The 27,697-nt window shown below is 43.6% G+C and overlaps 1 protein-coding gene across 1 annotated transcript; it reads right to left on the minus strand.

Annotated features, from left to right (window-relative positions):
* Positions 1 to 17,910: 17,910 nt before the first annotated feature.
* Positions 17,911 to 27,054, minus strand: LOC123997679 (nuclear receptor subfamily 1 group D member 2-like). Its single transcript, XM_046302147.1, has 8 exons — positions 26,584 to 27,054; positions 21,840 to 22,067; positions 21,522 to 21,610; positions 21,214 to 21,358; positions 20,303 to 21,027; positions 19,867 to 20,043; positions 19,381 to 19,591; positions 17,911 to 19,036 (listed from the first exon to the last, which is right to left on the minus strand). Exons 1-8 carry the CDS (start codon positions 26,600 to 26,602, stop codon positions 18,840 to 18,842), a joined length of 1,791 nt encoding a protein of 596 aa, XP_046158103.1. The 5' UTR covers positions 26,603 to 27,054; the 3' UTR covers positions 17,911 to 18,839.
* Positions 27,055 to 27,697: the final 643 nt, after the last annotated feature.

Below are 27,697 nucleotides of genomic sequence, written 5' to 3' on the forward strand. Positions count from 1 at the left end.
CCACAGTAAACCCAATTGTGTCATCTGTACCTAAAAATGGAACTACAATGTAAATCTTGGGTGGGTGAGATAGATAAGCAGTTCAAATATTGAACAGTGTTATAACAAAGACTTCAAAGGCTATTCTCTAAGCTCTCACATCAGCAGAAAATATATGATAAGAAAATGATAGAGCTTTGAGCTAAAGATAGCGATGGAATGAAATAGAAAGGAAAGGTCTGTATAGGTATGTTGATTCTAATTTGAAACATGTAGAATTCCTCTGCTTTAAGTAAAACCTAAAATAACAAGGCATTCTCAGATAAGGAACCTTAAAGCCCCAGTCTGTAAGATTTCCATTAATTTAAACTGAAGAATTATACCCCTTGATTTCAAAGGACAGATATGACACGTTAAACAGTTCAATGAGAGTAGCATAACTGCCTTTCCTAACCAAAAAGACTGCACACCTTTGGCAAAACCTTAACATTATTATTAATCTCACAGTGTGTGACTTTAAAGCTGATTTGCGTAGTTGTTTTTAACTTTTTAAATATATTTTCCCTGACAATGTGTGTTTTTTTAATGCAAAAAGGTTGTTAAAGCAAATTTAGAACCTGTAACTGTCAGAAAAGGCCACTTCAACTGTCGCTTTTACAGGGACACTCGGAATTCAATAAAATGACAGGAGTCTAAAATTAAACTAATAAGGAGGATGTCACAGTATTAGCATTTTGTTATCTAAACTACCATGTCTCTGGAAAATCGATACTCTTTAGCTTCCGTTTTTCTTAATCCATGTCTTCTTCCATTTCTCATTCCTGACATAAGGAAGACAAAATCACTGAGAGCACCATAATTAAATTTAGTGCAGGAGAGATAAAGTAGGCCATCAAGATGGGGGGGGGGTCTGCTAAATTTCAACATAACAGCACCAACTGCTGCGTACATCAACTGGAGATGAAACCAAAGAAAATAGGAGGAGTGGGGGATTAACTCAGCAATGACAACTGGGAATGTATATAAACCTAATGGGGGGGTTGGCTGAGAGAATAAATATTAAAATATTAGAATTAGTTTTTTACACGGTAAATACACTCAATAGTTTCCCTCAATGCCACTGCTAACCCCATTCACGGGACCATAGCTCCAGTGTTAAAGGAAGCTAATTACCCAGTATCTCCCACACTCCAGGGAGGAGGGGTCATTCAGAGGACATGCATGCAGAGCATTCCTGCAGCCTGCTGGCCCCCATCACCCAGCCCAGGCAGCCTCACTCCCTCTCCCTTTACAGTATCTCTCTTTCTCTCTCTCTCTCTCTCGAAGTTTCAAGTTTCCCTTTATTTTACCAGGTAAATTGACTGAGAACATATATTTTACAGCAACAACTGGGCTCCGAGTGTCGCAGTGGTTTAAGGCATTGCATCTCAGTGCAAAAGGCGTCACTACAGTCCCTGGTTTGAATCCAGGCTGTACACATCCGGCCGTGATTGGGAGTCCCATAGGGCGGCACACAATTGGCCCAGCGTCGTCCAGGTTTGGCCGGGGTAGGCCATCATTGTAAATAAGAATTTGTTCTTAACTGACTTGCCTAGTTAAATAAAATATCATTTAAAAAATAATAAAATAACCTGGGGAAGAGTTACAGTGGGAGGAGAGGGGATGGAGCCAATTGGAAGCTGGGGATGGTTAGGTGGCAATGTTGGTATGAGGACCAGATTGGGAATTTAGCCAGGACACCAGGGTTAACACCCCTACTCTTACAGTAAGTACCATGGGATCTTTATTGACAACAGATTCAGGACACCTGTTTTAATGTCCCATCCGGAAGACGGCACCTGCCCTATGGCATTGTATGTGACAATAAAACATCTATTATTTGTATTATTAACTTAGACCTGAAGAAAGAAAGAGTGCCCCCTACTGGACCTCCAACGCCACCGAACCACAGACATGGTACAGAACCGGAGCTCTGTCTGTCTGTTGGTCATTCAGTCTACCCGTCTGTCTGCCTGTCTGTTCATGTCATGTTTTGTCTTATATTGTCTTGTCATTTTGCTTTTCCTTCTGTTCGTTTTCCCCCTGCTGGTCTTTTTAGGTTCGTTCCCCTTTTTCTCTCTCCCTCTCTCTCTCTCTTCTCTCTATCGTTCCGTTCCTGCTCCCAGCTGTTCCTATTCCCCTAATCTATCATTTAGTCTTCCCACACCTGTTCCCTATCTTTTCCCCTGATTAGAGTCCCTATTTCTCCCCTTGTTTTCCGTTTCTGTCCTGTCGGATCCTTGTATATTGTTCACCGTGCTGTGTCTTTGTATCGCCCTGTCGTGTCGTGTTTCCCTCAGATGCTGCGTGGTGAGCAGGTGTCTGAGTCTGCTACGGTCAAGTGCCTTCCCGAGGCAACCTGCAGTTTATGATCGAGTCTCCAGTCTGTTCTCGTCATTACGAGTGGAATTGTTCTTTATGCTTTATTTACCGCTCCGATTTGTCTAGGAGTATTGAATATTTACTTTACTGGATTAAAGACTCTGTTTTCGCCAAGTCGCTTTTGGGTCCTCATTCACCTGCATAACAGAAGGATCCGACCAAAGAATGGACCCAGCGACTACAGACGCTCGTAACACTGCCGTCGAGATCCAAGGAGCCATGCTCGGCAGACACGAGCAGGAATTGTCTGCTGCTCGTCATGCCGTGGAGAACCTGGCCGCTCAGGTTTCCGACCTCTCTGGACAGTTCCAGAGTCTTCGTCTCGTGCCACCTGTTACTTCCTGGTCTGCCGAGCCTCCGGAACCTAGGGTTAATAACCCAACTTGCTACTCCGGGCAGCCCACGGAGTGCCGCTCCTTTCTCACCCAGTGTGATATTGTGTTCTCTCTCCAACCCAACACATACTCTAGAGAGAGAGCTCGGGTTGCTTACGTCATTTCACTCCTTACTGGCCGGGCTCGAGAGTGGGGCACAGCTATCTGGGAGGCAAGGGCTGATTGTTCTAACAATTACCAGAACTTTAAAGAGGAGATGATTCGGGTTTTTGACCGTTCAGTTTTTGGTAGGGAGGCTTCTAGGGCCCTGGCTTCCCTATGCCAAGGTGATCGATCCATAACGGATTACTCTATAGAGTTTCGCACTCTTGCTGCCTCTAGTGACTGGAACGAGCCGGCGCTGCTCGCTCGTTTTCTGGAGGGACTCCACGCAGTGGTTAAAGATGAGATTCTCTCCCGGGAGGTTCCTTCCAGTGTGGACTCTTTGATTGCTCTCGCCATCCGCATAGAACGACGGGTAGATCTTCGTCACCAAGCTCGTGGAAGAGAGCTCGCGTCAACGGTGTTTCCCTGCTCCGCATCGCAACCATCTCCCTCCTCTGGCTCAGAGACTGAGCCCATGCAGCTGGGAGGTATTCGCATCTCGACTAAGGAGAGGGAACGGAGGATCACCAACCGCCTGTGCCTCTATTGCGGACTTGCTGGACATTTTGTCAATTCATGTCCAGTAAAAGCCAGAGCTCATCAGTATGCGGAGGGCTACTGGTGAGCGCTACTACTCAGGTCTCTCCAACTAGATCCTGTACTACTATGTCGGTCCATCTACGCTGGACCGGTTCGGGTGCTACATACATGCAGTGCCTTGATAGACTCTGGGGCTGAGGGTTGTTTCATGGACGAAGCATGGGTTCGGAAACATGACATTCCTTTCAGACAGTTAGACAAGCCTACGCCCATGTTCGCCTTAGATGGTAGTCATCTTCCCAGTATCAGATTTGAGACACTACCTTTAACCCTCACAGTATCTGGTAACCACAGTGAGACTATTTCTTTTTTGATTTTTCGTTCACCTTTTACACCTGTTGTTTTGGGTCATCCCTGGCTAGTATATCATAACCCTTCTATTAATTGGTCTAGTAATTCTATCCTATCCTGGAACGTTTCTTGTCATGTGAAGTGTTTAATGTCTGCCATCCCTCCCGTTTCTTCTGTCCCCACTTCTCAGGAGGAACCTGGCGATTTGACAGGAGTGCCGGAGGAATATCATGATCTGCGCACAGTCTTCAGTCGGTCCCGAGCCAACTCCCTTCCTCCTCACCGGTCGTATGATTGTAGTATTGATCTCCTTCCGGGGACCACTCCTCCTCGGGGTAGACTATACTCTCTGTCGGCTCCCGAACGTAAGGCTCTCGAGGATTATTTGTCTGTGTCTCTTGACGCCGGTACCATAGTGCCTTCTTCCTCTCCGTCCGGGGCGGGGTTTTTTTTTTTTGTTAAGAAAAAGGACGGTACTCTGCGCCCCTGCGTGGATTATCGAGGGCTGAATGACATAACGGTTAAGAATCGTTATCCGCTTCCCCTTATGTCATCAGCCTTCGAGATTCTGCAGGGAGCCAGGTGCTTTACTAAGTTGGACCTTCGTAACGCTTACCATCTCGTGCGCATCAGAGAGGGGGACGAGTGGAAAACGGCGTTTAACACTCCGTTAGGGCATTTTGAGTACCGGGTTCTGCCGTTTGGTCTCGCCAATGCGCCAGCTGTTTTTCAGGCATTAGTTAATGATGTTCTGAGAGACATGCTGAACATCTTTGTTTTTGTCTACCTTGACGATATCCTGATTTTTTCACCGTCACTCGAGATTCATGTTCAGCACGTTCGACGTGTTCTCCAGCGCCTTTTAGAGAATTGTCTCTACGTGAAGGCTGAGAAGTGCTCTTTTCATGTCTCCTCCGTTACTTTTCTCGGTTCCGTTATTTCCGCTGAAGGCATTCAGATGGATTCCGCTAAGGTCCAAGCTGTCAGTGAGTGGCCCGTTCCAAGGTCACGTGTCGAGTTGCAGCGCTTTCTAGGTTTCGCTAATTTCTATCGGCGTTTCATTCGTAATTTCGGTCAAGTTGCTGCCCCTCTCACAGCTCTTACTTCTGTCAAGACGTGTTTTAAGTGGTCCGGTTCCGCCCAGGGAGCTTTTGATCTTCTAAAAGAACGTTTTACGTCCGCTCCTATCCTCGTTACTCCTGACGTCACTAGACAATTCATTGTCGAGGTTGACGCTTCAGAGGTAGGCGTGGGAGCCATTCTATCCCAGCGCTTCCAGTCTGACGATAAGGTTCATCCTTGCGCTTATTTTTCTCATCGCCTGTCGCCATCTGAACGCAACTATGATGTGGGTAACCGCGAACTGCTCGCCATCCGCTTAGCCCTAGGCGAATGGCGACAGTGGTTGGAGGGGGCGACCGTTCCTTTTTGTCGTTTGGACAGACCATAAGAACCTTGAGTACATCCGTTCTGCCAAACTACTTAATGCTCGTCAAGCTCGTTGGGCGTTGTTTTTCGCTCGTTTCGAGTTTGTGATTTCTTACCGTCCGGGTAGCAAGAACACCAAGCCTGATGCCTTATCCCGTCTTTTTAGTTCTTCTGTGGCTTCTACTGATCCCGAGGGGATTCTTCCTTATGGGCGTGTTGTCGGGTTGACAGTCTGGGGAATTGAAAGACAGGTTAAGCAAGCACTCACGCACACTGCGTCGCCGCGCGCTGTCCTAGTAACCTTCTTTTCGTTCCTGTTTCCACTCGTCTGGCTGTTCTTCAGTGGGCTCACTCTGCCAAGTTAGCTGGTCATCCCGGTGTTCGAGGCACTCTTGCTTCTATTCGCCAGCGCTTTTGGTGGCCGACTCAGGAGCGTGACACGCGCCGTTTCGTGGCCGCTTGTTCGGACTGCGCGCAGACTAAGTCAGGTAACTCTCCTCCTGCCGGTCGTCTCAGACCGCTCCCCATTCCTTCTCGACCATGGTCTCACATCGCCCTAGACTTCATTACCGGTCTGCCTTTGTCTGCGGGGAAGACTGTGATTCTTACGGTTGTCGATAGGTTCTCTAAGGCGGCACATTTCATTCCCCTCGCTAAACTTCCTTCCGCTAAGGAGACGGCACAAATCATCATCGAGAATGTGTTCAGAATTCATGGCCTCCCGTTAGACGCCATTTCAGACAGAGGTCCGCAATTCACGTCACAGTTTTGGAGGGAGTTCTGTCGTTTGATTGGTGCGTCCGTCAGTCTCTCTTCCGGGTTTCATCCCCAGTCTAACGGTCAAGCAGAGAGGGCCAATCAGACGATTGGTCGCATACTACGCAGCCTTTCTTTCAGAAACCCTGCGTCTTGGGCAGAACAGCTCCCCTGGGCAGAATACGCTCACAACTCGCTTCCTTCGTCTGCTACCGGGTTATCTCCGTTTCAGAGTAGTCTGGGTTACCAGCCTCCTCTGTTCTCATCCCAGCTTGCCGAGTCCAGCGTTCCCTCCGCTCAAGCGTTTGTCCAACGTTGTGAGCGCACCTGGAAGGAGGGTGAGGTCTGCACTTTGCCGTTACAGGGCACAGACTGTGAGAGCCGCCAATAAACGTAGGATTAAGAGTCCAAGGTATTGTTGCGGCCAGAGAGTGTGGCTTTCCACTCGCAACCTTCCTCTTACGACAGCTTCTCGTAAGTTGACTCCGCGGTTCATTGGTCCGTTCCGTGTCTCCCAGGTCGTCAATCCTGTCGCTGTGCGACTGCTTCTTCCGCGACATCTTCGTCGCGTCCATCCTGTCTTCCATGTCTCCTGTGTCAAGCCCTTTCTTCGCACCCCGTTCGTCTTCCCTCCCCCTCCCGTCCTTGTCGAGAGCGCACCTATTTACAAGGTACGTAGGATCATGGACATGCGTTCTCGGGGACGGGGTCACCAATACTTAGTGGATTGGGAGGGTTACGGTCCTGAGGAGAGGAGTTGGGTTCCGTCTCGGGACGTGCTGGACCGTTCACTGATTGATGATTTCCTCCGTTGCCGCCAGGATTCCTCCTCGAGTGCGCCAGGAGGCGCTCGGTGAGTGGGGGGGTACTGTCATGTTTTGTCTTATATTGTCTTGTCATTTTGCTTTTCCTTCTGTTCGTTTTCCCCCTGCTGGTCTTTTTAGGTTCGTTCCCCTTTTTCTCTCTCCCTCTCTCTCTCTCTTCTCTCTATCGTTCCGTTCCTGCTCCCAGCTGTTCCTATTCCCCTAATCTATCATTTAGTCTTCCCACACCTGTTCCCTATCTTTTCCCCTGATTAGAGTCCCTATTTCTCCCCTTGTTTTCCGTTTCTGTCCTGTCGGATCCTTGTATATTGTTCACCGTGCTGTGTCTTTGTATCGCCCTGTCGTGTCGTGTTTCCCTCAGATGCTGCGTGGTGAGCAGGTGTCTGAGTCTGCTACGGTCAAGTGCCTTCCCGAGGCAACCTGCAGTTTATGATCGAGTCTCCAGTCTGTTCTCGTCATTACGAGTGGAATTGTTCTTTATGCTTTATTTACCGCTCCGATTTGTCTAGGAGTATTGAATATTTACTTTACTGGATTAAAGACTCTGTTTTCGCCAAGTCGCTTTTGGGTCCTCATTCACCTGCATAACAGTTCATCTATTCATCACTTATATATTAAAATGCCATATGTTTCTGTGGCATGTTATCTACCAATGGAAGAGCGTAAAAAAAACAAATGTAATTTCTTTCTACCAAGATAAGCACTGTCTTCCCACGCATGTGAAATAGCTGTGAAATTTCATCTCAAAGGAGTGCAGTAGTGCAGATTACTAGCAAATCCGCACTGATTAGATAAGGATGCCCTAATATGGGAAGCAGCTTTCCATACCTTAACACCATAGTTCGATTGTCACAATGCACCCTCCCCCAGTGCTACTCAGATCCCAGTGAAACATTGATACCACCATACATTTATTTGTGATGAATCAGTTATTATTGTTGTATAACTATGGTCTTGTATATGGCACTGTGACTGTCCTCTTTCTCTTCCCACATTATCCAATATATCTGTTCCAATTACACAAACTCATTACCCACATAAACTACATCATCAATGAACTAGTATAATTGACTAAATATTGGCATGTTATTGCTGTTCAACATCAGACTACATTACACCCATCCACTGGCGATTTTAGCATGTAAATCTTGGTGGGGTAAACTCAAAAGCCACTACACAACAAGGCACTAAACAATACATTAATTGCACTATAACGGCAACAAGCGGTGCCCACAAACTGTTAGGGCTTACATATAGCTGACACAACAGCAGAGCTTTCTCTCCAGCACAATGGAGTGAATCCTTACCACTGCTACACCTGGCAGCGGAACAATTCATTCAGCCTCGTTTACTGCCTTTTTCAAAAACATAGCTGATATGGCTGACTTAAACAAATGTGGTTTCTACTGACAATCGAGATGTACAACCTATGGCATGAGGGAACGATAATGGGATAAGAGGCATTCCGTAATTCTGATTAAGAAATTAATGAGCGAGCTAAGACTATAACTGTGTGTTCAGCACTTTTGAAATGTACAGCGACAGAGTGCAGAACATGGGCTGCTCTTAAAGTATTTTCCCTGTACACCAAGTCAGAACTGTATGATAAATAAAGGGGGCATATAAGCAGACAATGAAAACTCTTACAATGTTAGATGATGACATTTCTCAAAAACAAGTTATAGGCTACATGTGCACCACTGAGTCAGAACAGTAACGTTAGGCGAAATTAAGAGGTGAAAATAGACCAAATTATTAGGGTGAGACAGATGGGCAACTAACAGTTTACTACACAACATACACTTAGTATTACTTTCTTATGTACAGTATACATATCTTCCTGGCATATTAAATCATTTATGCAACAGCATATAAGACATGGACTCACCTTGTTGTGCTGTGCTCACTTGAACAGGAAGTTGGTGCGGTGGTCCAATTCCGAGTTGGATAACCGTTCAAAATGTAATTTACCAGTCTAAGCTCGTTTATTCCCGACTTCCCAATTGCAATGCTTGCGGTTAGCCACTGTCACGATTCCTTCCAAACCACTCATTGTTGAATTTGCGATTTGTGTTGTGTAATGTTTATGGCCGATGAGCACCGATACGTTTTATCTATCATTTCACTTCATCATTTCTCTTCATTATTTCTCTTCATATGACAAGGATTAAAAAGGATTTGCCAGTAGATTGTCGACTTGATTCATGATGATGACTGCTAGCTAAGACTTTGAAAGTAAGATGTTGACATGATCAGTCCAATCAAAGCGACTGTACATTTGATTTGACGTCATTTTATCTGTGCCCAATGACCTTGAGCCTTCTTGGAAGGGCACTTGTAATATAACTCTATGGCAGGACCCAAAGGGCTGAAATTTTGGATGTCTACCCTTACTAAGGACTTAAACTTCGCGATGGCGTAGTGTTGAGTGACAGAACACTGAGCCAATCACGGCACAATGCTCCTATACTCAGCAAAAAAAGAAACGTCCCTTTTTCAGGACCCTGTCTTTCAAAGATAATTTGTAAAAATCTAAATAACTTCACAGATCTTCATTGTAAAGGGTTTAAACACTGTTTCCCATGCTTGTTCAATGAACCATAAACAATTCATGAACATGCACCTGTGGAACGGTCGTTAAGTCACTAACAGCTTACAGATGGTAGGCAATTAAGGTCACAGTTATGAAAACTTAGGACACTAAAGAGGCCTTTCTACTGACTCTGAAAAACACCAAAAGAAAGACGGTCCCTGCTCATCGGCGTGAACTTGCCTTAGGCATGCTGCAAGGAGGCATGAGGACTGTAGATGTGGCCAGGGCAATAAATTGCAATGTCCGTACTTTGAGACGCCTAAGACAGGGAGACAGGACGGACAGCTGATCGTCCTCGCAGTGGCAAACCACGTGTAACAACACCTGCAGAGGATCGGTACATCCAAACATCACACCAGCGGGACAGGTACAGGATGGTAACAACAACAGCCCGAGTTACACCAGGAATGCACAATCCCTCCATCAGTGCTACACTGTCCACAATAGACTGAGAGAGCCTGGACTGAGGGATTGTAGGCCTGTTGTAAGGCAGGTCCTCACCAGACAGGACTGGCAAAAAGTGCTCTTCACTGACGAGTCGCGGTTTTCTCACCAGGGGTGATGGTCGGAATGAGCGTTACACCGAGGCCTGTACTCTGGAGCGGGAGCGATTTGGAGGTGGAGGGTCCGTCATGGTCTGGGGAGGTGTGTCACAGCATCATCGAACTGAATTTGTTGTCATTGCAGGCAATCTCAATACTGTGCGTTACAGGGAAGACATCCTCCTCCCTCATTTGGTACCCTTCCAGCAGGCTCATCTTGACATGACCCCCCAGCATGACAATGCCATCAGCCATACTGCTCATCCTGTGCGTGATTTCCTGCAAGACAGGAATGTCAGTGTTCTGCCATGGCCAGTAAAGAGCCCGGATCTCCCACTGAGCACGTCTGGGACCTGTTGGATCAGAGGGTGAGGGCTAGGGCCAGGGCCATTCCCCCCCATAAATGTCCGGGAACTTGCAGGTGCCTTGGTGGAAGAGTGGGGTAACATCTCACAGCAAGAACTGGCAAATCTGGTGCAGTCCATGAGGAGGAGATGCACTGCAGTACTTAATGCAGCTGGTGGCCACACCAGATACTGACTGTTACTTTGATTTTGATCCCCCCTTTGTTCATGGACACATCATTCAATTTCTGTTAGTCACATGTCTGTTGAACTTGTTCAGTTTATCTCTCAGTTGTTGAATCTTGTTATGTTCATACAAATATTTACACATGTTAAGTTTGCTGAAAATAAACGCAGTTGACAGTGAGAGGACGTTGTCACGCCTTGGTCATTGTATCTTGTGTTTTTGTTATATGTTTGGGTAGGCCAGGGTGTGACATGGGTTTATATGTTGTATTTCGTATTGGGGTTTGTATTAATTGGGAGTGTGTATTAGTAGGGGTGTGTCTAGTTAGGCTTGGCTGCCTGAGGCGATTCCTAATTGGAGTCAGCTGATTCTAGTTGTCTCGGATTGGGAACCGTATTTAGGTAGCTTGAGTGCGCGTTGTATTTCGTGGGCGATTGTACCTGTCTTTGTGTTAGTCACCAGATAGGCTGTAATTAGTTTCACTCGTTTGTTGTTTTGTATTCTCAGTTATTTCATGTACAGCATTTTCTTCATTAAAAGTCATGAGTAACCTACACGCTGCATTTCGGTCTGACTCACTTCAAACAACAGACAGAATATCATTACAGACATTTCTTTTTTTTGCTGAGTTTATTTTCTGATGGCTTACTCCACCACCACAGAAAGCACTGAGCTAGGCTGAAACACCTGCATATTGGAGCTGCCTTACTCAATAAAACATGTTTGAATGGGGCTTTAGGTTAACTCAATGATATACTGTATATCTTTTTTTACATTGTTTGCAAACTGATATGTGACACATATTAATGCCAAAATACATGCAATAACATGCAAGCCCAAAGAAATATATATATTTATTTATGTTATTATTATATTTTGCTAAAAATGTGGGGCTCAAAATGTGGGGCTCTGTGGACTCCCCACTCGCCCTGAATGATGGGTCACAGCACCCATCCCATTCCAAAACCTATGGAATATCCTTGTAGCTTAGTTCTGGAAGGAATGACAGATACTCTTCTTCCCACCCTTAAAAAGGGAAGAATTGGAAAAGAGATACTACGAGTGAAGGCAACATTTTCTTTAACATTAGCTTAGCTTTTTAGCTGTTTACATCCTGTTGTTAGCCCTCACTCAGCTCATCACATCTTTAAAGAGTTATTTATTGGAGTTATATATCTTTTATACGGGCTGTTACACAACCAGCAACAAGATGATAGGGACAAGGTGGCTTTAAAACTGTCGACGTTCAATCAAACTCTTTTGGAATGGGGGTTTGATTTTCTAAAGGGAAAGTGTCAGGCCTATTAAGAAGCGAACAAAGGAAAACCATCTTCTTGATTGACGTATGGTTGCCATGGTTATTCAAAATGGGGCATCTATGGCCAATGGGGATTGAAGACATCCATACTGTTTCTGTTTTGGGACCATGTTGTAACTAATCTATGTGGAATTAAGACTGGAAGCTGGCATTCATCTGCACTTGCCCCATATTTGTAAAAGACAATTCATTCAGTTGTAGGATGTAAATTTGACTGGTATTGCCACTGCAAAATAATTCTGCAGCAACAGAATTTGAACGTTTAGTCCATAATGTTGGTTGATGGGTGGTTAGGCTATTAGTCACCTAAAAAGTGCAATACTGTTAATATAACCATGTGTTAGTGTAGGTTTTCAGTGAATTTATGTAAATTATGAAGCCCATCTGCATTTCCTGTGGTGCAGGAAAGAAAAAAACTGATCAAATGAAGATCCTTCACCAGTAGATAATGAGTTGCATGGATTATATCATGGGTCATGTGACACAGAGCAGAGTATTCAAAGGATGACACAATTGTTTCATTGAAAATGGCTGAGCTATATTATCATTGTCCAACATTGTAATGAACCAGAAACATTTAAAAATATATAAAACATTTACTCAAAATATTAAGTATCTTCAAAGCAGCTGAACAAACGACATAATTGCTTACACAAATTATTAAATGCAACACAAATTAACAACAATTTGCAGATTACACTTGAGAAACCAGTGCACACATCAATTTTAGTTTTTTGATTTTGTTACCAAACCTCTGCACACATTTTGCTAGTTTTATGTATACAGTGAGAAAAACATTATACTCTTACTGTAAAACGGACAATAAAATGAAATTCCTTAAATGTCACACTAGGACATTCAAACCCAACCACAATACTGTCAAGTCCCAATAAAACGTATCATTTCCATAGTGGAAACCATTCCACAGTTGCTGTTGATTTGACGGAACCGTTTGTGTATGGCTCTGACCATCATAGCAGACAAAGGATTTTCGATCACTACAGGGCACATCATTCCAGTCTCTACTATACCCATTTTCCTCTCTATCGTTTACACAGTGCTGATCGCTATGCTTATTATTCGGGTTGACCAGTCCACCAGTTTAGAAACCTTGTATCTTTCTCACCAGTGATATTAGCCAATAACCATGTCCAGTTGGTAATGTTATCATACAGTCCTATCCAGGCCAAGTCAGTATAATCAGCTGTAATGTTATTCAGTGTAGTCATATCCCACATGTTGTCTATGGTGGCCAATATACTTCTCACTGCAGTAGCTCTGTGCTTAGGCCGAGGTCAATGGTTATTTCCTCTTTTAGTGATAATTCAAATGTAGAAGCGTCTCATTCTAATATTTTGGGGCGTGGTTTGTTCACAGCTCTGTTGGTGCGACCGTGAGTGAGTGTCCTTCCAGTTGATCTAATCTGTTGTTTTATGCTAGTACATGTTATTTATGACTATGTTCAGTGACGGTGTCCTCTGAAAGATTAAAGTATGGCCTTGTGTCATTTGAGAACGGTTGACTTTCCAGAGCTAGCACACCCGATTCAACTTGTTAATTAACACAATATTAAAACCTACAGAAGTTTTACAATATAATATGGCTATTAAACCAGAATAAAAAACCCTATCTGGTTCTACAAAGAACCAATCTCCATAAAGGTTCTATAAATAACCATAAAAAGGGTTCTATATACAGTTGAAGTCGGAAGTTTACAAACACCTTAGCCAAATGCATGTAAACTCAGTTTTTCACAATTCCTGTCGTTTAATTCCAGTATAAATTCCCTGTTTAAGGTCAGTTAGGATCACCACTTTATTTTAAGAATGTGAAATGTCAGAATAATAGGAGAAATAATTATTTATTTCAGCTTTAATTTCTTTCATCACATTCCTAGTGGGTCAGAAGTTTACATACACTCAATTAGGATTTGGTAGCATTGCCTTTAAATTGTTTAACTTGGGTCAAACGTTTCGGGTAGCCTTCTACAAGCTTCCCACAATAAGTTGGGTGAATTTTGGCCCATTCTTCCTGACAGAGCTGGTGTAACTGAGTCCGGTTGTAGTCCTCCTTGCTCGCACATGCTTTTTCAGTTCTGCCCACAACATTTCTATGGGATTGAGGTCAGGGCTTTGTGATGGCCACTCCAATACATTTACATTTACATTTAAGTCATTTAGCAGACGCTCTTATCCAGAGCGACTTACAAATTGGGACCACACCAAAGACGTACCCAACACCTTGAAATTCTTAAGAATGCCAACACTAAGAGCAGAGATACACAACCTCTAAAAGCCAGTTTACATGAAATGTGCAAATCTATATTTCATAGCATCAATGACAAAATACACAATACCTTGACTTTGTTGTCCTTAAGCCATTTTGCCACAACTTTGGAAGTATGCTTGGGGTCATTGTCCATTTGGAAGACACATTGTCGACCAATCTTTAACTTCCTGACTGATGTCTTGAGATGTTGTTTCAATATATCCACATACCTTCCCTCCCTCATGATGCCATCTATTTTGTGAAGTGCACCAGTCCCTCCTGCAGCAAAGCACCCCCACAACATGATGCTGCCACCCCTGTGCTTCACGGTTGGGATGGTGTTCTTCGGCTTGCAAGCCTCCCCCTTTTTCCTCAAACATATAGATGGTCATTATGGCCAAACAGTTCCATGTTGTTTAATCAGACCAGAGGACATTTCTCCAAAAAGTACGATCTTTGTCCCCGTGTGCAGTTGCAAACCGTAGTCTGGCTTTTTATGGCGGTTTTGGAGCAGTGGCTTCTTCCTTGCTGAGCGGTCCTTCAGGTTATGTCGCGATAGGACTCGTTTTACTGTGGATATAGATACTTTTGTACCTGTTTCCTCCAGCATCTTCACAAGGCTTTGCTGTTGTTCTGGGATTGATTTGTACTTTTTGCACCAAAGTACATTCATCTCTAGAAGACAGAATGCATCTCCTTCCTGAGCGGTATGATGGCTGCGTGGTCCCATGGTGTTTATACTTGTGTACTATTGTTTGTGCAGATGAATGTGGTACCTTTAGGCGTTTGGAAATAGCTCCCAAGGATGAACCAGACTTGTGGAGGTCTACAATTTATTTTCTGAGGTCTTGGCTGATTTATTTGGATTTCCCCATGATGTCAAGCAAAGAGGCACCGAGTTTGAAGGTAGGCCTTGAAATACATCCACAGGTACACCTCCAATTGACTCAAATTATGTCAATTAGCCTATCAGAAGCTTCTAAAGCCGTGACATCATTTTCTGGAATTTTCCAAGCTGTTTAAAGGCACAGTCAATTTAGTGTATGTAAACTTCTGACCCACTGGAATTGTGATACAGTGAATTATAAGTGAAATAATCTGTCTGTAAACAATTGTTGGAAAAATTACTTGTGTCATGAACACAATAGATGTCTTAAATGACTTGCCAAAACTATAGTTCGTTAACAAGAAATGTGTGGAGTGGTTGAAAAACGAGTTTTAATGACTCCAACCTAAGGGGTAGTCTCTTCCTCCAACCGGCTCTAGCAATTAGCCTGGGGACGAGGTTTAGTTTAGTTTATTAGGATACCCAGTAGCTACTCTTCCTAGGGTCCACATAAAAGTTACGAATACATGAAAAAGTACAGAACTGTTATAGACAAGAACAACATAAGATATTACTTTATTTTAAGACACCAACAAAATACTATTTACACACTAGTCATATATAAATATTTGTATTCTTAGATACAATTTAGTTAAATTAGATCTTTAATAAGAGGAGAGGTTCTGTGATACAATATGTTTTTTTTTAATCAGATGTAATTGCTTTTTGCAGTAACTTCTGGTTGCAGAGCATTCCATGCTGACATGGCTCTATACATAACTGAGTGACGCATTAAGTCTGTTTTTGGTTGGGTACCGGTCAGGTGAGGTGGGGTATGAGGATGAGTGGGGTGCATTATGGGAAAGCGTTCTTAGAAGAGTTCTTTGAAAACCAACATTCTATATAGTGCCAAATAAGGGTTATTTGGCTTGTAACCATAGCAGATCCATTTTTTGTGCTGCGTATAACCTTTTTTTAAAAGTGAAGAACTTTGTTCATTTAGTATTTAGTAGGATCTCCATTAGCTGCCGCCAAGGCTGACCTTCCTGGGATCCCAACAGGGTTAAAACAGTTACAGCTCAACAAAACACAACAACCGCCATATATAAAACAATACATCATACAATACAGTATTACTCTCTTATTACACATTTACAATATAAAATCCACAATACCACAATAGAATTCATGTTAGAGTGTGTGTGTGTGTGTGTGTGTGTGTGTGTGTGTGTGTGTGTGTGTGTGTGTGTGTGTGTGTGTGTGTGTGTGTGTGTGTGTGTGTGTGTGTGTGTGTGTGTGTGTGTGTGTGTGTGTCTCTTCACAGTCCACGTTGTGCATTGAGGTGTTGTTTGATCTGTTTTTACTGCTCACTTGAGTTACTTTATGTGGAAGAGAGTTCCATGTAGTCATGGCTCTATGTAGTACTGTGTGTTTCCCAGAGTCTTCTTTTGGACTTGGGGGGCTGTGAAGAGACCCCTGGTGGCATGTCTTGTGGGGTATGTCTGGGTGTCTGAGCTGTGTGTTAGCTGTTTGAACATGTGCTTTCAACATGTCAATGCCTCTCACAAAGACAAGTCGTGATGCAGTCAATCTCTCCTCTACTTCGAGCCGGGGACGTTTGACATGCATGTTATTGATATTTAGCCTTGTACATTTCAGGGCCAGTCGTGCTGCTCTGTTCTAGGTCAACAGTAATTTGCCTGTGTTCTTCTTTGTGGCACTTGACCATGCAACTACAACGTTTCAAGATACTTTGAGGTTGGAACATACATTGTTTTTGCCCAATAATGCCAGTATTGTTTTTTCTTTAAGTATCCCTTTAATTCAACAGTGGTGAGGGGAAACTCTAGGAAGGCCTGTATATGTCCATGATCTAGGTAGCTGGTACTGGACAACTATTCGGGACACCAAACAAATGAAAAACCAAAGTAAACCAAAAGCGCTCTAGAATTTGGTAGACATTTACACTAAAAACTGTATGGAGTCTTTCAGCACTTGCCTTTTGTTTAATCAGACAGTGTTAGTTTAATCTTTATTTGATAAAGGCAAGTCAATTAAGTACACATTTGTACTTACAATGGCAGCCTGACTGACGGTGTGTGTGGGGGGGGGGGGGGGCAATCCCTGTTGACACTATGTGTAAAACATCATTCTCTGTGCACTGAAATGAAATGTGTTATTCTAGGAAGGAATTGATGCTCATTGTGCCGGAGCCTGGCGTAATGGTTGGCCTCCCAGACTCTGGCGACTTGGGTATGAATCCCATCTCAGCTCCTCCTGTCTCCCTTCTACATTCTAACTATCACTGTCCATAAAACTATACAAATATTAAATATTTAAAAAATATTTCTGCTCATTATTGTTTCTTCGGGGCATTTTAATGCAAGGTCTTACATCCATTAAGATACAAGCTATAACTTATTCATAAGTCAGAACTGTATTGAATTGAGTGTACTTTGCTACTTACACTCAGGCATCCGTTAACCTGGCTAGCGTATAAACCAGCTACAAAGACTCCACTTCTGTCGGTCTCTGGGCAGCTCCTCTGCTGAAATAAACATCTGCACATTTCTAAACTGTATTAAAATCCGTTTCCACCATGGAAATAGTGGTACGACATAAAAAAGTGGACAGCGCGCCCTTGTGGAGGAGCCTTAGTCATTGCATTTCAGGTCCACATTTTGGTTACAGAGTTGGGTGGTCACTTAAAGCGAGGGTTGTTAAACTCATTCCATGGAGGGCCTAGTGAGGTTTTTGGTTCTTCCTTTCAATTAAGCCCTAGACAAATAGATGTGTAGAGTTCCTTACTAATTAGTGACCTTAATTCATCAATCACCCGCAGACACTCGGCCCTCCTTGGAATGAGTTTGACACCTGTGCTTTAAGCCACTTAATTGGACCTGGTTTGTAATATGGAAAATCACTGTACAATACAGTACCCCCTACAAATGATATCGCAATGTAACTAACCACAAACCTACAGTTCTTAGACTCTCATATTAGATCACCAAATGAGTTCAAGCATATTGCACACAAGAAACTGAAGACCGTAAATAATTTCACATGTATTTATTTATACTACTTATATATATATGATAGATATAGCATAACTATTTATTTACAAACTGCAATCTTGTCCGTAAAAGGAGACAAATACAGACATTCCCCAAAAAAAACAACAGATGGGAAACAATATCCGTTTTAAAAGTCAGTGCTGTGCTGAAATGCCAGGAGGTAAAGTCAAAACCACCCAGTAACTCCTCACTGTGAGGAAGGTGGGGGATCAGTGAAGGAACACTTTAGTATCATCCGTGTTCACATCATGCGCACATGATGTGGGTCTGTGGTGGCATGTGAGATTTTGGAGGTTGACGGTCCACAACACAATGTGCAAAGTTGTGTTGCTGAAAAAGTGTACTATCAACAAGTCCCCAGAAGGGGGCGTGGTAGAGGCAGCTGAGACAAAGACGGGCAAAAAATAAAATATATTCAGACAAATGAAAGACCCTATGTACACAAAGGACAGTAAACATGACAATGCAGTTGAACAATTCAAAAATAAAGAAATGACTCCTTCCTCGGAGGGTTGGGAGCGACAACGTCAGGTTGTTCACCTAAGGATAGCCATGCAATTGCAGCAATTATCTGATTAATCAAGCATTATTTTTGATATAGATGTTTACATTGAGTCTTGAGGGCTTTTATCAAACATATTGGGTCGAAAACAGTGACCAAATGATATTGCGCGTTGTTTGAAACATCCAAAAGATAGCATAATCATCACATTCACATTGCTCGTGAGCAATACACTTTGGAATTAAACGGCTTTAACAAACAAAACCAAGTAGTTCTGCACTTCATCATTTCCAGGACCAAGGTCTCCCCTTGGTCCTGGTATAGGAGTGGCAGAAGAAGTCAGTCCTGGTTTTAAAGTGTGGAAGGAGGGTATTAGGAGTCAGATGAGCCCTATTGTGAGTGCCCCATTACGAGTGCACTTTGAAGGCTAGCAGTTCTTCAGAGTGTATGTTGTTGAGGGAGCGCAGCTCGGGCAGCTTCAGCAGCAGCTTGGTGAAGGTTGTAGTCTCGTTGGCATGGTTCGTCATGATCAGACTCCGCAGCGCTCGGATCAGCGTGTCCTGCAGCGCCTCCACTGACTTCAAGTCCTGGATCCCCGAACGATCTGATCACAGAACAGAGCAGGAGAACAGTCAGTATCAAAGAAGGCTTTCATTTTAATCGTACACATAAGTATTGTGTGTTAACACCAGTGGCTGAATGGTATGTACAGGACTGCGATTTTTTTTTGACCAAAGTAGTGCACTATATAGGGGATAGGGTGCCATTTTAGACACAGGACCATAATACAGTCAGCCAACCAGCCAACCAGTCAGACAGAGGACAGCCAGCCAGCTAGATGACAGCCAGCCAGTGTGTTTACAATTACAGTGTGTTAAAAAGGACACTGTGTTTTACAAGGACACTGTGTTTTACAAGGACACTGTTTACAGAGACAGTGTTATTTACCGGCAGAGACGAGGACGACAGCAATGAAGAGGCTCATCTCATCCTTGTCCAGCTGCAGAGCGGTCAGCTTCTCGCTGAAGTCACACATGGAGGTGAACAGCTGCCCGGCCCGCAGCGAGCGCAGCAGCTCCAAGCTGTAACACTTCCCCGTCAGGAAGGTCACAGTGCGCTCGGCCACGTCGAACAGAGAAGCGAAGCGCACCATAAGCACCTGGAGAGAGAGAGGTGGGAGAGAGGGTGTCTTAGAACAGGGGTTTATGGTGACTAGCACCGGGCAACATACTGGCAGAATTCAACAGTGATAATGCAGGGAATTCACTGTTGAGTTCAAATACACTGATACTCTGTCATAACATATCTACAGACTGTAATATATTTAGCCAATTCAACACTCAGAGTTAAAGAGAGTGCAATGTTCAGTTGGAACACGACAGCCAGAGTTGGGAAAGATCTATTTTTGGTATCAGAGAGTCCAGGGATTCTTACCTCAAATGTTCCGTTTTTGAGCAGGCTGACTTGGTCGTACTCGGAGAGGTCTCGGAAGCCCGGGATCCTCTTGGCAAACTCCACCACCTCGCGCACGGCCGGGATGAAACTCAGGGAGAACTCCTCCCAGATCTCCTGGCTGCACTGGCTGGGGTCCACATAGAGACTAGGAGTGACCTGGGGTGACAAGAGTCGAGAACAGGGCCCTCAGTTATGGAAAACAGAATGCTGGAGTAATAATACAGAAGAAACCAAATGGAGGGGATTTAGAGGATAGGCCTTTTTTAGGTATTTTCCATGTGTGCTTTAGGCATGGTTATGGGGTAATTTCATGTGTGCAGTATACAATGCATTTCCACTGTAACATTTTGTAAAGAGACCTTCAATCTCCTCAATGTTTCAACAAAGGCTAATTAAATGATAAAAGGACACTCACCATGTTTGTCTTATGGTCCTGTAGGCTGTATGATGGTCTACTGTAACCATTGGAGACGGTCTGTATGTTGTGCATTATGTTGTGGCTCCTGTGATGTAGGCTGTAGGAATCTTCTGGCATTCTACCACTGGGGGCGCTGTTTAGCTGCGCAGGCTGCTGCTGGTAAACAACTCTCTGTTCCCGGTATGGACCGTTGGTGACGTGTTGATGGCTGTTGCAACTAGGTTGGTAACCCCTGGTGTCTTGGTCGCAGCGTTTCCAGCTCTCCTGCAGTTCCTCCATGGGGCTGTCTCTCCTGTCTTTTACAGTTTCCCTGGCGACCGGCGAAGGTGACTCCTCCGGTTCCTCTTTGATGGACTGTTGCTGCTCGCGGCGGTACGTGAATGTGCCCTGGTGACACACCCTGGAAGGAGGAACCTCGTCATCGCCGCTATCCGATGAACAGGAAGAGGCGGAGCTAGAGCTGGTCTCCATGGAGTCTTGAGCGGAACAGGGTGAGGAAGGGTTGGAGCCTGATGAAGACGAGATAGAGGAGGAAGAAGCGGCGGATGAAGAGGAGCTGCCGTCATTGGGGAGCCCTTCCATGGGGCAGGGTGGACTCTGGGTGCCGTGGAGCATACTGTGGAGCTGGCTGTTGTTGTTCATCATCATGTTGTTCATGGCGTTCTGCATCTCCAGCAGCATGCGCTGCTTCTCTCTCTTTGGGATGCGGCCAAACCTAACAGCTGGAGAAGGAAATCAAATATAACACACATGAGTACATATATCACTAATAAGGGCTCAGATATCCCTACAGTCAGTCAATCCATCCAACTTGTAAAAGGAAACCTCTCACACCATTAACCATTGTATTTTCCTATGGGAAAAATGACGTTATTATTTTCTATGTACATTTAAAAGTGGAGACTCACAGTCTCTAGACATGCCCACAGCCAGACACTTCTTGAAGCGGCACTGCTGACAGCGGTTCCTGTTGATCCTTACGACGGTGCAGTTCTCCATCTTCAGGCACTTCTTATACCGGATGCTATGCTGGATGCTCCTCCTGAAGAAACCCTGAGAAAAATCACAGAGAACATTGTTTGTGTGCGGTTATTACCTAGTTAAAACACGAACGACACTGTCAAAACACTTACGACACAGAGCCATTGAACAACATGAATGAAACCTTGGACTGGCAGTGTGGCATTCCGTGAGAAGCAGTCAGGACTAGTCATACCTTGCAGCCCTCGCAGGCGTGGACGCCATAGTGGAACCCCGAGGCCACGTCGCCGCACACCTTACACAACAACACCATGCCGTTGATCTCTGTAAGGAGAAACGCACAGCAATGTTACTACTAATTCACACCTCTCTAACAAATGTACTGGTCCATCTGTACACGATGATGACTCATGTAGACTTGAGAATACGAAATGCACCTATTACCTGGATTAGTGTGGCAACTCATACAATGCATTTCCTATCCTTTGTCATTCTGAATCAATCTAGTATCCTTGCCATACTGAATGTATTTCCAGGGCTGAAATGCACTCACTGGTGATGCTGCTCTTGGTGGAGGTGGATCGTCCAGTCTTGTCTGTGCCGTGGCTACGTGGGTGCTTGGCTGTGGTAGGGCTGGCGATGTCCACCATGATTCCTACTGCCCGGCTTGGCAGTGAGGGATGAGGCGGAGAGGAGCACAGGTAGCCGCTGCTGCAGCTGTCACTCAGACAGCACTCCGGGCTGGAGGCGGAGCCAGAAGAGATGTAGGCTATTACACCACCTGAGGGGAGAAGGGGAAAAAATACAAAAGGTTAGTGGAATATAAGTCAAATATACGTCATATCAAAAACAGAATATTGACGTCATAATCTTTGATGTCGTAATATTTTGTTACAACTAAGAGGGACACAAAATAATATTCTAAGTTTTTACCTCATTGTAAGTCAGAGTAACGTTATAATAGTGATGGAAACTAGGTCAAAGGTAAATAATAAACCATATATAAACATAATATAAAGCCATACAATCTGGTCAAACATCTGCCTGTTTGCCCTTGCCACACCCAATATAGAGCAGGACTTATGCCAGACTGTTTCTTCCCTTCATTCATTCATCCTGGTGTTTGACCTGTTTTTACTACCTCATTCAGGTGGCATTTAAATAACACCACTGTTACATAACAAGTTGGCTCTATGGGTGTGTACAGTTATACCAAAATGTACAGCAAAGCATGCAGTCCAAGTCAGGGTCATACATGTCACCACTGTTGAAGAAAATGTTTGAACAAAAACACTAATAATCACAAAAATACTTGATTTAAAGACTTTTGGGCACAGGGTGATAAGGTGTGTTACATGATACCCCGAAACCTAATCAAAATCGCAAATATCTTTCATTCGACCTAATTTACTTAATGGTGTACCTTCTAAACATGACACTTTGCAGTGTAATGTGAAAACGAATGTGTTTCTGGAATCATTTGTATGCACTTTAACATTTATTTTCCATCTAGGTTGGGGTTGGGTGTCACGGTCGTCCTCCTCTTCATCTGAAGAGGAGAGGCGAGAAGGATCGGAGGACCAAAATGCGGCGTGGTATGTGTTGAATATTATTATATTATATGATGAATATATTATATGATGAATATTTAATAAAAGAAAACACTGAATACAAACTATACAAAAACAATAAACAAATAATGACCGTGAAGCTATAAATGAGACCTGTGCTGACACAAGCAACTAACATAGATAATCACCCACAAACAAACAGTGAAACCCAGGCTACCTAAGTATGATTCTCAATCAGAGACAACTAATGACACCTGCCTCTGATTGAGAACCATACTAGGCCGAAACATACGAATCCCCAAATCATAGAAAAACAAACATTACTACCCTCCGCAACTCACGCCCTGACCATACTAAATAAATACAAAACAAAGGAAATTAAGGTCAGAGCGTGACATTGGGTTTCTCAGTTCTTCTATACTATATTATATTAAATAATACTGCCATCTACAAAACAAAAGAGCAGTAACTGCACTCTTGGTCAAAAAATGTGTTGACATTTTTTATACATTAAATACATGATTTATCATTTGGACAAAATGTGTTTCAGATAAAATGGGATGTCATGTTTGCAGTAGCTGGAAAAAGTTAGTGAAACCAAGGAAAAAAAGCAGTAAATGCAATCGCTCACCTCAGTTATTGCTTTTTACCTTGAATCGCTAAGCTTTGGGCTGCAGTTACTGTGGTTTAACATGGCATTATTTATTGTTGTTTGTTGAAACAAGTATCAAACTATATGACACTGACAGCCACATACAAATAAATGTATGAACACAAGTTTGTGTTAAAAAGAAATGGTAATTCCAGTGGGAGTACCAAGCAAGAAGGCAGTAACTGCCGTCAGGATCAATTTCAAGATAGGGCTGATTTCAAGGTTTTACTGCTAACCTACAATGCATTTCATGGGCTTGCTCCTACCTATCTTTCCGATTTGGTCCTGCCGTACATACCTACACGTATGCTACGGTCACAAGACGCAGGCCTCCTTATTGCCCCTAGAATTTCTAAGCAAACAGAGGCAGGGCTTTCTCCTTTAGAGCTCCATTTTTATGGAATGGTCTGCCTATCCATGTGAAAGACGCAGACTCGGTCTCGACCTTAAAGTCTTTATTGAAGACGCATTTCTTCAGTAGGTCCTGTGATTGAGTGTAGTTAGGCCCAGGAGTGTGAAGGTGAACAGAAAGGCACTGGAGCAATGAACCACCCTTGCTGTCTCTGCCTGGCCGGTTCCCCTCTCTCCACTGGGATTATCTGCCTCTAACTCTATTACAGGGGCTGAGTCACTGGCTTACTGGTCCTCTTCCATGCCGTCCCTAGGAGGGGTGCGTCACTTGAATGGGTTGAGTCACTGACGTGATCTTCCTGTACAGGTTGGTGGCCCCCCTTGGGTTTGTGCCGTGGGGATCTTCGTGGGCTATACTCGGCCTTGTCTCAGGATAGTAAGTTGGTGGTTGAAGATATCCCTCTAGTAGTGTGGCGACTGTGCTTTGGCAAAGTGGGTGGGGTTACATCTTGCCTGTTTGGCCTTGTCCGGGGGTATCGTCGGACGGGGCCACAGTGTCTCCCGACCCCTCCTGTCTCAGCCTCCAGTATTTATGCTGCAATAGTTTGTGTCGGGGGGCTAGGGTCAGTCTGTATATCTGGTATTTCTTATCCGGTGTCCTGTGAGAATTTAAGTATGCTCTCTCTAATTCTCTCTCTCTCTCTTTCTTTCTTTCTTTCTTTCTTTCTTTCTTTCTTTCTTTCTTTCTTTCTCTTGGAGGACTTGAACCCTAGGACCATGCCTCAGGGCTACCTGGCCAGATGACTCCTTGCTGTCCCCAGTCCACCTGGTTGTCCTGCTGCTCCAGTTTCAACTGTTCTGCCTGCGGCTATGGAACCTTGACCTGTTCACCGGACGTGCTACCTTGTCCCAGACCTGCTGTTTTCAACTCACTAGAGACAGCAGATTTGGTAGAGATACTCTGAATGATTGGCTATGAAAAGCCAACTGACATTTACTCCTGAGGTGCTGACTTGTTGCACCCTCTACAACCACTGTGATTATTATTATTTGACCCTGCTGGTCATTTATGAACATTTGAACATCTTGGCAATGTTCTGTTATAATCTCCACCCGGCAAAGCCAGAAGAGGACTAGCCACACCTCATAGCCTGGATCCTCTCTAGGTTTCTTCCTGGGTTCCGGCCTTTCTAGGGAGTTTTTCCTAGCCACCGTGCATCTACACCTGCGTTGCTTGCTGTTTGGGGTTTTAGGCTGTGTCACGCCCAGACCTTAGTATTCTTTGTTTTCTTTATTGTTTTGGTTAAGTCAGGGTGTGACATGGGTGATGTATGTGTTTTGTACTATCTAGGGCTTTTGTAGGTTTATGGGGTCGTTTACTATCTAGGTGTTTATGTATGTCTATGGTTACCTAGATTGGTTCTCAATTAGAGGCAGCTGTTTATCATTGTCTCTAATTGGGGACCATATTTAGGCAGCCATCTTCTTTGGGTATTTCGTGGGTTATTGTCTATGTCTAGTTGTCTGTGCATGCACATTTATAGTATAGCTTGTTTAAGTGTTCTTCATTAAATATAGAAGATGTATTCATATCACGCTGCGCCTTGGTCTCCTCTTTATGACGAACGTGACAGGCTGGGTTTCTGTTCAGCACTTCGTGACATCAGCTGATGTAAGAAGGGCTTTATAAATAAATGTGATTGATATGAATACAAAATAAACATCTCCAATGATCTGACTACAATTAATTAGCCTCGACAATTAAAAAACGCTGAAGTCATTTTTCAAAGTTTCCATTTATGAGCAGTTACTGCTCTTTTGCTTGAAAGGGCAGAATAATATTGTCTTTTAGTTTCTGTCAAAAGCAAAGTTATTCTTGTAGTCATTTGGTGTTAAATCACGTTATTCCATAAGAATGTAGATTATTAAACCAAATGCTTAAATATGGGCTAAATTAACCCAGCTAGGAAAATAATTCACCTGTTGCTTGGTGTCCAGGAGGCTCAGACACAAAATCAACATAAATTAATATATTATACTATACTATGTAGCCCTAAATGTAGTTAATGCTCTCGAAGACATGGCCATGATTACCTAACCAGCTATGACAGTTCGCTTCCAAAACCCACCCACATGTGGACCTGTCATGTCTAAGAGAGCAAATCTAGGTCACCAAAATTGTCTCCTTCAGTTTCACGTGGACCTGCATTACAGCCCTCGAGCTTGGACCCAGAGCAGAATTATGCAATGATTGCGTCACAGCCTGTTCTCGGCCAATGAGCAGTGAGAGTTGAGCAGCATTGGCACATGGGCTAGGCAGCTTGGTCCATGTGAGGTGAAGCAAAGCAGAACATTGTAGTGTCAAAACAAAAAACCCCGGAGCACAGTGGCATTCCTAATCAACATACATGGCTTGACAATAAGCAGACCAGAAAATCTAAATAATCTATTAGGTTTCTAATTGTGGTCCATATATAACTTGTAAAAATCACACAACTAAATAAAATGTGAACATATATTAGCCAGATTTTACTAGCTTTTTCTAGAACAGATGCTTAGAACGACACATTAATTCTTGACAGCAACAATAACACCAGATTTGTAACAAAGTAACACATTTGCAACAAAGTAACTGGTCAATGTAGCGAGAGGTGGACACTTTAAATTACATGACAAGATACATTGTAACATTGTAATAGCACGGATAATAAAGCCGGTCTTACCAGGCTTGATTGAGCCCATGTCTGCAGGTACCTCGATTCTGAGAATCTTTAGAGAAAGCAACCTATGCTGACTAAATGTCTTGTCAATAACTCGCCTGTTTCACAATGTCAACTGCATGTTTTCTGTAAGGATTGCAAGGTGCTATTATCCTTAGTAGCACAGCGGTTAAACTCAAATTCAAAGCGTCGGTCATCTAAAACAACACTTTTTCTTATTTTAATCTCAACTACATTACTGTAGTAAATATTCGTGGCATTAATATAATTATCTGCACTCCACTGTCAGTATCCTGAACAAAATAAATTCCGCTCTTCTTTCATCCAAAATGTTCCCGCGACTTTTCAATTGCATCTAATACAACCCGAATAGTTTTTGTATATTTAAAGATCTGTAACAAGATGAGAAACGCTGGACGAACTCCCTTGTTGGATGACTCTTCTGTACGATGACTCTTCTGTACTCAATGTTCTAAATAGTGTGTTAACCATGTGACCCAGTTGTCAGCCACTCCCACTTGCGTGGGCGCTTGAAAGTCACTTTAACCCAGTGACACACTTTTACAGACCAGAGGCAGACTTAAAGGCTCAGTGCAATCAAAAACGTGAATTGCCTGTGTTATACACACAAACACTGTATATCCACACTATGAGCATGGAATAATACTGTGAAAATGATAATGCCCTTTTAGTGTAAGAGCTGTTTGAAAAGACCACCTGACATTTCAGCCTGTTTTGGTGGGATAGACTTTTGGCCTTCCTGGTTTCAAACCTGGTTTCAAACCTGGTTTCAAACCTCGCCAATAACAACTAGTTTTCCATTTTCATCTCCCCACTTAGACCAAACAGTCCTAGCAAAATTACTGCTTGAGAAATTGCGATTTTCTGAGAAGTTGTTTGTTTTTCATTTGTAATGGACAAAAACAATCACAGTAAGGTACTTAATTGTTACCCAGAAATGATTTGATAGAGACAAACAAACAATGGCTGCATTGGACCTTTAACACAATGATAAACATAATCGTGACTGCTCCAAGCCAATCTCTGGACTGCTCTCACATTGACTGCCTCGCAATAACGTGAATCCATAGGCAGTGCATTGTGATATATCCATTGG

The sequence above is a fragment of the Oncorhynchus gorbuscha genome, linkage group LG15, assembly GCF_021184085.1.
Source record: "Oncorhynchus gorbuscha isolate QuinsamMale2020 ecotype Even-year linkage group LG15, OgorEven_v1.0, whole genome shotgun sequence".
NCBI classification, from domain to species: Eukaryota; Metazoa; Chordata; class Actinopteri; order Salmoniformes; family Salmonidae; genus Oncorhynchus; species Oncorhynchus gorbuscha.

Excerpts from the sequence above, each read along its gene's own strand:
- LOC123997679 (XM_046302147.1), bottom strand. Across the intron at positions 21,028-21,213 it reads TGTGGGCATGTCTAGAGACT|CTGTTAGGTTTGGCCGCATC; the intron begins GTGAGTCTCCAC and ends TTCCTTCTCCAG. Across the intron at positions 19,037-19,380 it reads TGTCGTCCTCGTCTCTGCCG|ATCGTTCGGGGATCCAGGAC; the intron begins GTAAATAACACT and ends TTCTGTGATCAG.